The sequence below is a fragment of the Mesoplodon densirostris genome, chromosome 7, assembly GCF_025265405.1.
Source record: "Mesoplodon densirostris isolate mMesDen1 chromosome 7, mMesDen1 primary haplotype, whole genome shotgun sequence".
Lineage (NCBI taxonomy): Eukaryota > Metazoa > Chordata > Mammalia > Artiodactyla > Ziphiidae > Mesoplodon > Mesoplodon densirostris.
In genome coordinates, this window is record NC_082667.1 from 1,872,740 (window position 1) to 1,885,356 (window position 12,617).

Genomic DNA, 12,617 nt, shown 5'->3' on the forward strand with positions numbered 1-12,617 from the left:
CCCTGGGCCAGGCGCTGCCCAGGGCTGTACAGGCTGCTGTAAGGGGCCCACGGGCTGGTCTGCCCCTGCGTCCAGCTGGCCCTCAGGCAGCAGGAGAGGGCGCCCGGCCCACAGCAGCCTGCTGCAGGTCGCTGGGAAGGGGCTGGACTCAGGTGGGCTCCTGAGAGCTCAGCCCGAGGCTGGGTGTCCTCCAGGCGGGAAACGCCCACCGGAGCCCACTGGGCTGGTGCTGAGCAGGGCTGAGTCAGCCAGGACGAGAGCCAGTGTTTGGAGCGTCCGAACGCCAGGCCCTGTGCTGGGCTCCTCATCGTGTCCATCAGGCCCAGCGCGAAGAGTTCCCTGTTGTCACCCACCTTCCCTAGACAGAGACTCCAGGCTCAGGATCGGGTCACAGAAGCTGGATCTGAGCCCAGAGTCAGACTGCAGGGTCCGGAGAATCCCGGCCGGCTGAATAGGGCCCTCCGGGGGGCAGCGCAGGGCGGCTGCGCTGGCCCAACTCTGGGCAGGACATCAATGCCCTGATGGTCTGGGGGCTAGGCCTGCACTAACCCACACAGTGTCCAGGGGTCTGGGGCATCCCACCACGCTCGTCCCCGTGTTCCAGAAGGGAGGATGCTCCAGCCGAGGGTCGCGGTGAGCAGGGCGAGCAGAGCAGGGGCCCACGAGTCGGTGAGCCCCTGCTGGCCTCGGGTGGTGGGAGGCTGAGGGGGACAGAGAGTGGAGAGCAGGCCCAGGATGGTCAACGGACAGGGGGTGAAGGGAGGGGTGCGTCCTCCCTGGCAGCCCTGTCCTGCGGGCCTCCCAGGCACCAGCGTTGATGGGGCTCTCCAGAAACCCTGCAGCCCTGCAGAGCTCTGCCTGCTCCCAGCTCGAATTTCAGGTGCAGAGAACACCGGGCACGTGTTCCTGATCCTCGTAATTCTGGAAGGTGCTTGCTAGGGCTCAGCTCTAGGGTGCAGCCCCCGGGCCCTCTGGGGCCAGGTCAGTGACAGCCACAGCCCTGCTGGCTGAGAAGTCACCAGGATAGCGACAAATGTCACATCAGCCAGACCCCTATACCTGCAGGGGGTGGGTTCCAAGAAGTCGTCCAGAGTTACCCATTCCTGAAGAATCTGCCCCACCACCAAGTGGTCACAAACTCCAATTCATCCCTCAAAACCCCCTGACTGTGCAGCTGCTTCTGACCACCCCCGCCTACCCCCACCAAACAGGCCAGACCAGCCAGGAAGTCACAACCCCAGGACCCCAGGCTGGCCTGCTCCAGCATCAGCATGGCTCACACACAAGAGATACACACAGAGAGATAGGGCTTCCAGAGGCTGGTGAGGAGGCCCAGATGAGACAACAGGCTGCCCAGGTGCCACCAGCCCCATCAGGCCTCTTTCCTAGGCCTGAATCATGTGTGCAGGGGGATCAGGGAACACTGCGGGGCCCCACTGCTGGCGGAACATTCTCCAAGGAAACATGGAGGACACTCACCTGGGCCTGAAAATCATGCCTCCATGAAGGCACTCACATAAGAAGCCCTGTGCTGGGCCCCACCCTGCTGATCACTGCTCCAGGCCCCCATACAAGCCAGCCCCCCACCAGCAGCGACTCGGCCAGGAGGCTGGGCAGGGGGCGCAAGTCTTGGGGTCTGGGTCTGTGAGCCAGGCCCGGGACAACCCCAGAGGTGCACCTCAGGGTAGGTGGGTCAGCCCTCCCTCTGAAGTAACAGCAGGGGATCAGCCACACCAGCTCCCTCCCCACAACCCTCCCCACCAAGCACAAAACACGGTGACACACAGTAAGAGGCCTAAACCATTTTATTTTCATGCCGACTTTGCTCCCGGCAACTCAAGAAGGGGGCAGCTGCAGGGAAGGCCGGCACCAGCCCCCTCCCCTCCTACCCCACCCCCAGGCCAGCGAACGCCCTGAATGTCCTCCACGACGGAGTCAAGCCCCAGGATGACCCCACCAAGGTCTCACAGCACTAGCTTTTGTCCCCTGCCACCCCTGTCAGCTTCTTCCAGCTCATCCTCAGGCCTCAGCTGGTCCCTTCCTCGCTGGGTCTAGGGCAGACGGGTGGGGGCCGCAGTGCAGGGCGCCGGGCCCCAAGCTGCACGGAGGGGGGACTAAGAGGGCAGCCTGGCGCTGGGCAGTGCTGGGCGGCCAGGCCCCCGAGGCACAGGCTGGGGAAGGAACTACCCCGGGGCTGGGGGTCCTAGGATGCACAGCTGCCCAGCGGGCTGGGTCTTCCAAGTTAGAGAAAGGAGGCTGTGCACCACAGCCACCCACTGCCTCTGCCCCCAGCTGCCCCTCCAGCAGACAGACAGACAGACAAGCAGGCAGCTTTTCCAAAACCAGGGAGGGGAAAACCACAGAAGGGAACCTGGGCGGGCTCCCCGAGAGCTGTGCTGTGAGTGCAAGTGCGAGTGCGAGTGTGTGTGTGTGTGTGGCAGGGTGGCCGGGAGGGCAGGGGTGCGGCCTCCTCCTCCTCCTCGACCCTCCTCCGGGCTCTGCCAGCGGGAGGGGAGACAGTTATGGCCTGGCAGCCTCGGCCAAGCCCACCCGGTTCTGGTCACGGTCGAACACAGCATAGTAGCGGCCAATGAACACGTCGCCCAGGATCCAGAGCGGCCCGCCAGGCGGGGGGATGTCCATGCCCATGAAGCCACTCAGGCACATGGTCTTCCCAGCCTGCGACACCTGGGACAGCCAGCGAAGGTCACCACCCAAGCCGCACCCTTGGGTGCGCTCCGCCCCACACCCCCCAGTCCCCAGCTCACCTTGAGCGTGTAGTCCTCTGGGGACAGCTTGTAGTCTTTACCCCCCAGCTTCATGGTGACCTGGGGCAGGCTGGACACCTTCTCGCAGGGGATCATGTACTAAGGGGGGACGAGGAGACGCTGCATGTACGGGGGGGAGGGGCACGGCGGCCTGGGGTGCCCGTCCTCCCCGCCCGGCCCTGCCGGCCCGCTCACCTCGCCCTGGATCAGCGGCACGGCCCCGATGGCTTTCTGCAGCTCCCGCACCTCCTCCACGGGGCCCACAATGAGGGAGGTGCCCGTGTCCACGATGGCCTCACAGCCCCCCTTACACAAGGTCAGGCTGCTGCCCACGTCTACCCTGCAGCAGAGGTGGTGTGAGTCCCCTCCCAGGGCCACCTGGAGACCCCGCCCCCACTGCAGGACTCAGCCCGAGCAAGAGAGTTGGGTGGCAGGGGAGGCGGCTGGAGAAGCCAAGAGCAGGGTAACAGTCCCCTAGGCAACGTGTGGACGAGGGGACACTGGAGAGCTCGGTTGGGCACCAGAAGGTGGCCAGAGCACCTAGGGCTGGCGGGACACAGGGTCCAGGCCCACCCTGCCCGGCCCCCCTCCATCCCCACAAGGCCCTGCTGAGTGCGAGGCCGGGGTCCTCACAAGCCATGCCCCCTGGGGAGCTAAGGGAGCGGCCCCACCTAGTACTCACTGGTCCATGTGAACCTGCCAGTAAGCCATGCGTGTGACGTTGTGGTAGATCAGCGAGCCTTTGTAGTACTTGGGGTCAGTGCCGCCCAGCATCAGCTCACCCCCGGGCTGCGCATTTGGGTCCCTGGCGGGGGAAGGAAGGACGGAGTCTGCTGCCCTGCCCACCCCTGCACCAGGCGTCCAGCCTGAGGACTGGGTGGATAGGCACAGGCTGGGACCAGGTCAGAAATCGATCTCAGAAGGTGCCCCAGAGCAGGACTCTTCCTGGGCGGGCAGGGGCGGGCAGGGGCGGAAGTATCCAGAAGGGGGGAGGGGCTCTGATCCTACACCCAGGGTGGACCGCAGGCCAAGCCCCATCCTGAGCAGAAGAGATCCTGCTTGGGCCTCTGGACTCCTGGTCTGCCAGCTGAGGACGGCCAGGGTCAGGCCAGCAGGCAGATGGGGACACGAATGCTAACAGCTCCAGGAGCAGGGACCTTACCTGCCTGGAAGAAAAACCAAGGGCTTCCAGGAGGAGGTGCCGGCAACCCTGAGAGAAGCTGAGCCAGCTGTTCCTGCCCCAGGCCCTTTGCACCTGCTGCTCCCGAGGATGTCCTCCATCCAGATCCTTCCATGACTCGCTCCCCCTTCGGATCTCAGCTTTTGACTCTCCCCACCTCTTATTTACACTTATATTAATACTCTGAGCTCAGCATCGTCTGCCTGGCTGTCCCCAGCACTCAGAAACGCCTTGCTGAACTTGTCCTTCCGCCACCACTGTGGCCTCCACCTCCTGTCACCTCCAAAACCCACTGTGTGGAAAGCAGATCACACCTCCAGTGCCCCTCCTCACCCTCAGCCCTGCCCCTGCAAGCCATCCACCCCCCACTTCCTGCCTCAGCCCATCACCCGGGGAGTCACAGCGCTGGGCCACCCATCCCCAGTCCCAGGCCTGGCTGATCTCCCAGGTCCGCTGCACCTCGTCTGCCTCCTCTGGACCCAAGAACTCAGGGGGAAAGGCCCCACCTGTTCACCTGTACCCCAGCATCTAGCAGGTGGCTCGGCCCCAAGTAGCTACTGAGTATTTGCCACTGACCTAGCACGGGACAGAAGGCAGTTTCCACACAGAGGCCAGGCCGAGGGCTCTGGGCTGGAATTCCGCCAGCAATGCCCGGGGTCAGACTCCGGGGTGGGCGGGCACGTAGGGCTCAGTGACCAGGAGCAGCTCAGGGCAGCGGCCACCCGGCTCACGCCCTGCCCACAGCCTCACCCTCAGCACAGCTGTAGCCCCCCTCCTGTCTGGGGTTCCCTCTCAAGGCCTGCAACACTGTCGTCCTGGGAGGAGGCCAGGAGCTGGAAGAGTGAGACCCCTTCCCAAGGACCACCCCCCACCGGCAGCACCCCTGGGGAGGCCTCCCGCGTGACATCGCCCCAAGCCCTCCCCGAGGTCACCCCCGCAGGAAAACCCTGGCCCTCTTGCCTCCAGAACTCCTGTCACAGATTGAGGCTCGTGGCCTGGTCCCCTGTGGGCTGAAAATGACCCGGGGGCTAAGACCACATCTGCCCATCACCAGGCCCGGGAACGGTAGGCAGACTGGCGTGGGAGGGAACCCTGCCAAGACCCCGGCCCAGCTCTGGCTCTCCAGGATCCCAGACCCCGGGGAGACACAGCCTTCTGGAGGGGCTGCCTGTCCGTCTGTGAGAGGGCGCCAACCCATCCTGCAGTCAGAGGTCAGGAGCTGTGACCCAGTGCCCGGCAGGTGGGCATGGGAAGGGCGGGCATGACAGGGACTCGCCCCGCCCCACCTGTTCAGGTAGAAGGAGAAGATGTTCTTGTCCACCAGCTTCTGCTGCATCAGGTTGTCAAAGACAGGGACCACGTTGTTCACGGAGATGCGGGGGTAGGCCATGCCCAGGATGCCATCAAACTTGGCTGCGATGAAGGTGATGCCCGGCTGCTTGGTGGCCTCCCCGAAGGTCTGCCTCTCCACCTTGATGCTGCCCAGGCTCAACAACCCTGATTTACAGGGCACCTGAGAGCCACGGCGGGGGGGAGGAGTCAGTGGGTCACGTGGACCGCCAAGCTCAACGCTGGGCCCTGGGCGGCCCATCACCTCCCGTCCCTGCGAGGGCGTCCCTGCGAGGGCGTCCCTGCGAGGGCAGCCACGGCTACAAAACCCAGCTCAGTCGGTGCCTGTCACGTGGCAAACAGGAGACTCAAGAGGGTAGAGGACCCAGGAGAAAGGGCTGGCAACCCCGGGCCGGACACAGGTGGGGACAATGGGGGCGTGGGGCCCACACTCTGCCAGGAATATTTCAAGGATAGATGCAACGGAGGGAGTAGGGAGGGTGGGGTTGTGAGCTCAGGCTTTCCCACCCACAGCTCTCCCTTCCGGCCTGTTCCTGCCCTTGGGGAACCCGTGACCCGACCCAGGACTCAAGGCCGCCCCCCCCACCCCCACCCCCGCCCACCAGGAGCTGCAGATAAAGACAGCACAGGATGTGGGAAGAAACGGCTGTTTGGGCTGAACCTAGGAGGGGAACTTGCTGGGTGACATCCCATCTCAGGCCCAGAGAGAACCTGGCGGAGGGGCCCCTGCACATAAACCTGGGCAGGCAGATAAGGAGGCGGAGGGGTGGCCCGCAGGGAACCACAGTGCCCCTGACCCTCCCCCCACGCCTCTGCCATTCCCCCATCCAAGTATTGCAGTTCGCTCTGCGGCCTTCCTGGGGCTGGGGGCTGGGAGGGGACCATCTTCTGCTTTGTTCCTCTTCCTCTACAACTCCCAACCAGGGCCCCTCCTGCGGTCTGGCCCCAGCAGCTCCACCCCAGAGCTCGTGAGAGGCGCAGGGGCACGGGCAGAGCCCACAAGGGCCCCTCAGCCCTCCCCGGGGGAGGCGGGCACGTCCTGCGGGCGCCCCCTGCCCCTCAGCACCCCCGGCTGCTGCCTGCTCCCCGCCCAGCATCCTCTGCAGGTTCCCCTCTGGCAGCAGCTCCAGCTGCAGGAACCCCGGCCATGCCTGACCCCATCACCCAACGGCATCTCAAAGCCAACACGTCAGCACGGGACCCCATCTTCCCACCGGCTCTACCACCCGGCTCCGTAGCCAGGGGTCTCACCACTAATCACCCGCGGGGGTCCTGGTCCCAGAGCCGCGCCCGGCGCTCTTACACCTGTGCCTCAGTGGTTCTCTGCCCGCTTTCCCTTCCAATCTCCCAGCTGTCGCCCAGCCCGTCCCCGTCCCACTACCACTTCCTCACCACCAAGCACACTGAGCTGCCCCACCTCTGGGCCTTGACTCAAGCTGAAGCCCCAGGCCCCTCGCTCAGCTGACCACTGCTCGCCTCCCGAACTAAAGAGCCCCTCTGGGGAGCTGGCACAGACCCCTGCCCTGGGGTTAGGAGGGCGAACCCCCTCCAAGGGTAGCAGCCCAGAGACGGACTCACCGACACAGTGTCCTGGCTCAGGTACCCGGAGAGGCTGCCTGAGCCGTAGTGGATGTCGAAGGAAGTGCCGTTCTTCACGTACGTGCTAGACTTGCCACTGTTGTACTTGTGGTGGGTCCCTGCACCAGCCAGAAGCCCGTCAGGCTGCCCGCTGGGCCACGACCAGACCCGCTGGGCACCCCCACCGCCTGCTGCAGCCCGTCCACCAAGCCACCCTCCAGGGGCGGGTGGTCTGGCCCACAACTCGCTCCATCCTTGGCTCTCACGGTCCCAGCCCAGATGCGAGCAGGGGTGGAGATCCCAGGGAGGGAAGCCTGTCTGGTGTGGCCAAGAGGTGGGAGCTGCGAGTTGCCCAAGAGGTGCCAGGACAGGGCCACCAGAGGTCTGCGCCTGTCCACCGCTACGCCCCAAAACTGGAGGAGGTGGGTTGAGGCTGGACAGCTGACCCCTAGTGCCCGCGGGGAGAGCGGGAGAGGGACGGAGGGCTGCATGCCCCTCCGCAGGGCCCCTACCCTCCCGCGTCCATGGCAGGCAGTGGCTGGGCCCAGCCCTCAGTCTCCCTCTGGCCACCAGGGAGAGGCGTGGGACAGGCTGACTTACAGCAGGCGATGTCCAGCAGTTTGCAGTGGATAGATGGGACCCACAGATTGGAAGAGCCGGTGTCGAAGACCACCGTGAAGCACTGCGGGGGCGTCCCGATGCCGATCTCCCCGTAGTACTGGGCCTGGGTGGGAGGTAGGGTCTGTCAGGGCTAGGGCAAGGGGCACCCTCACCTCCCCACGGGGCCCAGAGAAGGCCTGGGCCAGGGGAGGGGCCCAGGGTCAGACCCGCTGCCTTGGCTGCCCACCCCCACCTGCCCCTCCCGAGCCCTTGGTCCTGGTACCCATGGGCACTTCGGGTTCCAGGGACCCTGGGGACCACCCCGCCCCTGCCTGACCGTGTGAGCTGGGGGACGACCACCCCACGTGAAAGACCCAAAACCAGCAGTGCAGTCAGTGTCACGAGAGGGTTGAAATGCCTGCCTGAAGACCCTCTGTGATTCATGGGTCCAGGGCCCCAGGAGGGAAGACCTCCTCCCAGCGTAAGGGTCAAGTCAGGGCCTGACTCTGGGGCCTCAGGTTCCATGGGCCCTTGCCCCACGGGGCCAAGCCTGGAGGGCCCCCAGGCAGAGGGATTTAGGTGGCCGAGGGGAGAAGATCCACAGCAGAGGCCAAGGGCGCAGGCTGAGTCCCTCACTGCCAGCCATGCTGCCTTCACTGCTCTGGGCCTCAGTGTTCCCATCTGTATACACGGCAGCAGAGGCTGCCCCGGGGGAGGCCCAGGTGCTGACCAAGGGCTCAGGTGAGCATGAAGGGGGCACGTGACCCTTGGGGCCTCCAAGGGAAACCCCGACTTTGGCCCTCTCGCAGGTCAGAGAACGTGGGCGTTTTTGTCTGGAGTCATCTGGACCTTGCCTCCTGGGCACTCCCTTCCCCAGGGAGGGAGGCTGGGCCACCAGTTGCTGCAGGACTCTGGCTCCGACCCCTCCAGTCATCTCTTGCCGGCCACTTTGGCAGCCGCTGACTCATGACCCGACAGAAGTGTCCAGACTTGGGGGAGGGGGGGGACAGGGGGGTCAGAGAATGACTCAGCAAATCTCTGTTGTGTGTGTGTGTGTGTGTGTGTATGTGTGTATGTGTGTGTGTGCTGGGGGGACAGGAACTAGGAACTGGTCTGTCAGGCCCCAGGCAGATGGCCCCCTGACCAGACTGATCACATGCCTGTGAGGCCACAGCTTCCTAGCACGGCTGGGGCTCCAGCCAGGCAGGACAGAGAGCAAGCCCACCCGTCCCAACCCTAAGTGGACCAGAGGATGGATGGCAGCAAGGAGCTGGCCTCCCAAGACCCCGGGGGTAGGGGGTGCGAAGAGGATGTCACCTGGGCAGCCCCAGAGGTACCAGGCTGGGGCCCAGGACCTGACCCCAGCTTGCTGTGTAGCTTCCAGAATGTTCCACCTCTGAGCCTGTCTCCCCCTCAACGAGCAGTGGGCATAAGGGCTGGCCGCTGACCGAAGAGGAAGGTAGGGCCCAGGGACTAGGCCACAGGTTGCCCCAGGCCTTCCAGCAGAATGGGCAAGGGCACAGGAGCTCCAGGGCAGTTAGTGCTGCCTGGGCACACAGGCGATCCAACCTCAGGGACCCCCAGGCCCCCGCCCACAGACTCTCGGGCAGGCCTGGGCCCGATTCTGGGCTACTCCGTGCCGTGCCCAGCGCCTTCATCCGTAGAGGCTGATGCAGCTCCCCCCAGGCTGACCACCAGGGTGAAGACGCCGGCCCAGCTCTGAGCTGATGGGTGGCGGCACATGGGGAAGACGTCAGGGAGATGCCAGGGCCACTCCAGTCAACCCTCTCAGCCCCCGCGGAACGAGGACCAGGATGGGCAGGAGAGCTGGGGAGGACGCGGGAGGTCAGAGCCCTCAGTCTGGAGGGGGTTGTGGGCAGCGCCCATGGCGAAGGGCGTGGCTGAGCAGAAGCCCCTCCCCCATACCACGCAGCTGAAGCCCCCAAAACCACTGGGGGCTGAGAACACGAGTATTTCACCAAAATCCACGCTGGCTCACAGAACTTGTCTTAAGAGCCAGCCCCTGCCTACAACTGTGTTCGTAGTCAACCCACTGCCCCAGCCCCAGGCCGACCCCCCGCTCCCACCAAAACTCACATCCATGTAGTTCTTGAGAATCTCAGGAATGGGCCCCTGGGTCACAGTGGGCACCCCCTGGGAGTATTTTGAAATGGGGCCCTTGGCGATCAGGTCTTCCATGGGGCCCCCCATTTCCGACATGGTCCGGCGGATGGATGTGAACTTGTGCAGTGGAATCCTGTCAAGACAGGGGTCCGGGCTCGTCAGGGCCGGCTGGCTGCCACCCCACCTGGACGCTCCCACACCCACATCCAAGCTGGAGGCCCAACACGCCTGCTCCAACCGCCCCCCCAAACACCTGCACCCCACTATCCCTACTCTGGGCCCGCTCTGGTCCCTTCTGACCAGTGCGGGCTATGAGGGTGTCAGTGGTCACCTGTCAAGTCTGCCCAAAGCCCTCCGTGGAGTCCCATTTGCCTGACCCTCTGGCCAAACCTGCCACTCTCCACGCAGACCCCACGTTGAGATGGTCCCAGTTTACCCACCTGACTTACGGGGTGGCCACCTCCTGCCTGTCAGATGGGACTTCCAGGCCACCCCCTCCAAGAAGCCCTCCTTGCCCACCCCCCAGTCCCCCTCACATGACCCCGTTTCCTTGCAGTCCTCACCACAGGCCGCACTGAGCCCAGCGGCTCTCTCCCCACACAGGCCGAAGGAGGGCAAGTATGGCGCCTGGACCCTGGAGGCGGGGGCTTTCAGGCCTGCCTTCCTCCACGCAAGCCCTGGTGCCCCAGCCTGGAGCACCCTTCCCAGCACACACGCCAGCCTGGGTGGCCCACCCAGCAGGAGGGAGCAGGGGGTTCTGTCAGCAGGGAACAGAGTGAGGGGCCCTTCTCCATCCCCAGCTCCCCGGCTCCCCAGGGGTCTGAACCCGCCCCAGGAGGTGGAAGAAGCGAGCCACCGGACCAAACAGAGCTACTGGATGAAATGTCTTCCCAGCCCTGGGGATCTTCGAGTTCAAGGTCACAACTGGCTCTTCCTAGCAGGCCAAGGGTGTGCTCCAGGAAGATGGGACTTTGCCTCTTGCCTAAAAGCGGATAGGCTGGAAGAGCCTGAGGTTCTTGCCTGGGGGGAGGGAGGGACACGCCCTCCAGCAACTAAGGAAACAGGTGCCAGCGGTCCCATAGTATTGGGAGATGTGAAGGGCTGGGGTTCAGCTGCCCTGCCCCAAGAGGCCCCAGGCTTCCTTCCCCACTACCGTCCACCCCCGGGGGAGGGCCTGGGTGTGAGGCCAGGGCAGGCTCAGGCCTGCAGGAGCTCCGCCACAACTGCTCCAGCTGGGACTACTCGCCCCCAGGCCACAGCGCACAGAGGCGCCCACTCAGGAGCCCACACAAGCCAGCCCTTCGGCAAGGCTCGGTCCGCTCTGGCCCCAGCCAGCTCCTGCACTCCTGAGACCTCACCCACCTGCCCACAGGCAAAGGCCCACAACAGAGGTGGAAGCACGCCTGCCCAGGCCGAGCACAAAGGCCCCGGGGGGGCCAAGGGTAGCGGCAGGAAAGGGGGGGCCCACCGCACCCCTCCCCTGCTGGGCGAGCAGGCTGCCTTGCAAGGCCGGGAGGGTGGGGGGACCCTCCGCCTAGCTGACACAGCATGGCACAGCCCTGGACCAGGCCTGACAGTCCGTGGAGTCACTGGGCCCAGTGGAGCCCCCCAGGCCTGAGTAGGGCATGGTCCTTACTGGGGGCAGCTGGTGTTGCTGCGATAGAGCCCCAGCCCCAGGGTGGGGGGAGCCGCCCACAGCCTGGTGCCAGCTGGGCCGTTCTCCCAGACCCACTCCTTAGGCCGACTCCCTCTGGACTCCGGGACGTGTGGGTCTCCTGGTGTCCAGAGGGTCTCCCAGCCGGCCCAGGACCTGTGGTAAGATCTCATGGGACAAACCAGGTGGGACCACAACCAGTTCACATCTAGTAAAGGGGACCCCAGGCAGGGAAATGACTTGCCCAGGTTCAGCGGGCTCCTGGGCCTACCCCTCAGTTTCCTGACTTCCACCCGAGAGCGGGCGCTAAGTACAGGCTCCCACCCTACCTGTCCTGGGGACGCTGGATCGGCTCCCAGTCACAGCCGCCCTCCCTCCTGCTTCCTCCGGTCCTCCCAAGGCCGACCCCACGGTGGTAGAGAGGAAGGGTCGCGGGGCTGGCGGGGGCTCTGGGCGAGCCCCGCACCTGCAGAGGTCTCCCCGCCCCGCCCGAGGGTGGACCCTGCAGGAGTCCACGGGGGCGGCAGAGCCGCATCACGCGCGGGGCGCTCAGGGGGTGCCCGAGAGTCACCGGGGCGCGCGAGCTGCGGGGCTCACCTGACGAGCGCGGCGGCGGGCGCGGCCAGGAGGCCGAGGGCGAGCAGCAGCAGCAGCAGGCAGGGGGTCTGCATGGCGGCGGCGATCCGGTCAGAGCGGACAGCCCGCGAGGTCGCGTGCTTATAGCCGGGATGACGGCGCAGTCGGGCCGGGTCAGCTGACCGACTTGTTTGAACCCGGCTGATCACGTGGGCCGCCGGCAGCGGCGCGGGGGCGGGACCGGGGCGGGGCGACCCTGGGCCCGTAACAGACTCTCCGGCTCGGGCCTACGCAAGGCGGGCGGGGATACGCTCGCCGCCCGTCCCACTCGGGCCCCGCCCTGACCCCCCCCCCCCCGAGAATTACCGAGACCCGGCCGGGGCAGAAGGGGACGGGGCCTGGGACCCCCCCCACCCCTGGACACCTTAGCCGAGCGAGGTCCCCGGAGCCGCGGCTCCTTCCCCGCCCCAGGCGCGCGGTTGTGCAGGGCTCCCTGCTCCATCCTCCCCCTCCCCCTCCTCCCTCTCGGGGCGCCCCTGTCCCTCCCACTCTTCCTTCACCCTGGGAGTCTCCCAGGTACCCCCTCTGGAGGCTCCAGCCACCCTCATCCTCCCTCTCCACGTGTCCACAACCCTCCCACCCCCCAGTACCCCTCCCCAGAGCAGCACCTGGCCTGGCCCTGCCCGGGTCACCCTGGGCCCTCCTTCCTGTGTAACCCGGCGCCGGCACCGTCCCCACCAGGCCCCAAATCTCAAAGGATGCTGGCGGGGGGGCGGGGGGGTGGGGA

General features: G+C 65.8%; 1 protein-coding gene across 1 annotated transcript; it reads right to left on the reverse strand.

The window, feature by feature from the left end:
- Nucleotides 1-1,787: 1,787 nt before the first annotated feature.
- On the reverse strand, nucleotides 1,788-12,022 carry CTSD (cathepsin D). Its single transcript, XM_060104231.1, has 9 exons — nucleotides 11,852-12,022; nucleotides 9,574-9,733; nucleotides 7,477-7,600; nucleotides 6,877-6,995; nucleotides 5,235-5,461; nucleotides 3,451-3,573; nucleotides 2,964-3,108; nucleotides 2,769-2,867; nucleotides 1,788-2,688 (listed from the first exon to the last, which is right to left on the reverse strand). Exons 1-9 carry the CDS (start codon nucleotides 11,923-11,925, stop codon nucleotides 2,521-2,523), a joined length of 1,239 nt encoding a protein of 412 aa, XP_059960214.1. The 5' UTR covers nucleotides 11,926-12,022; the 3' UTR covers nucleotides 1,788-2,520.
- Between the last annotated feature and the right edge of the window lie 595 nt (nucleotides 12,023-12,617).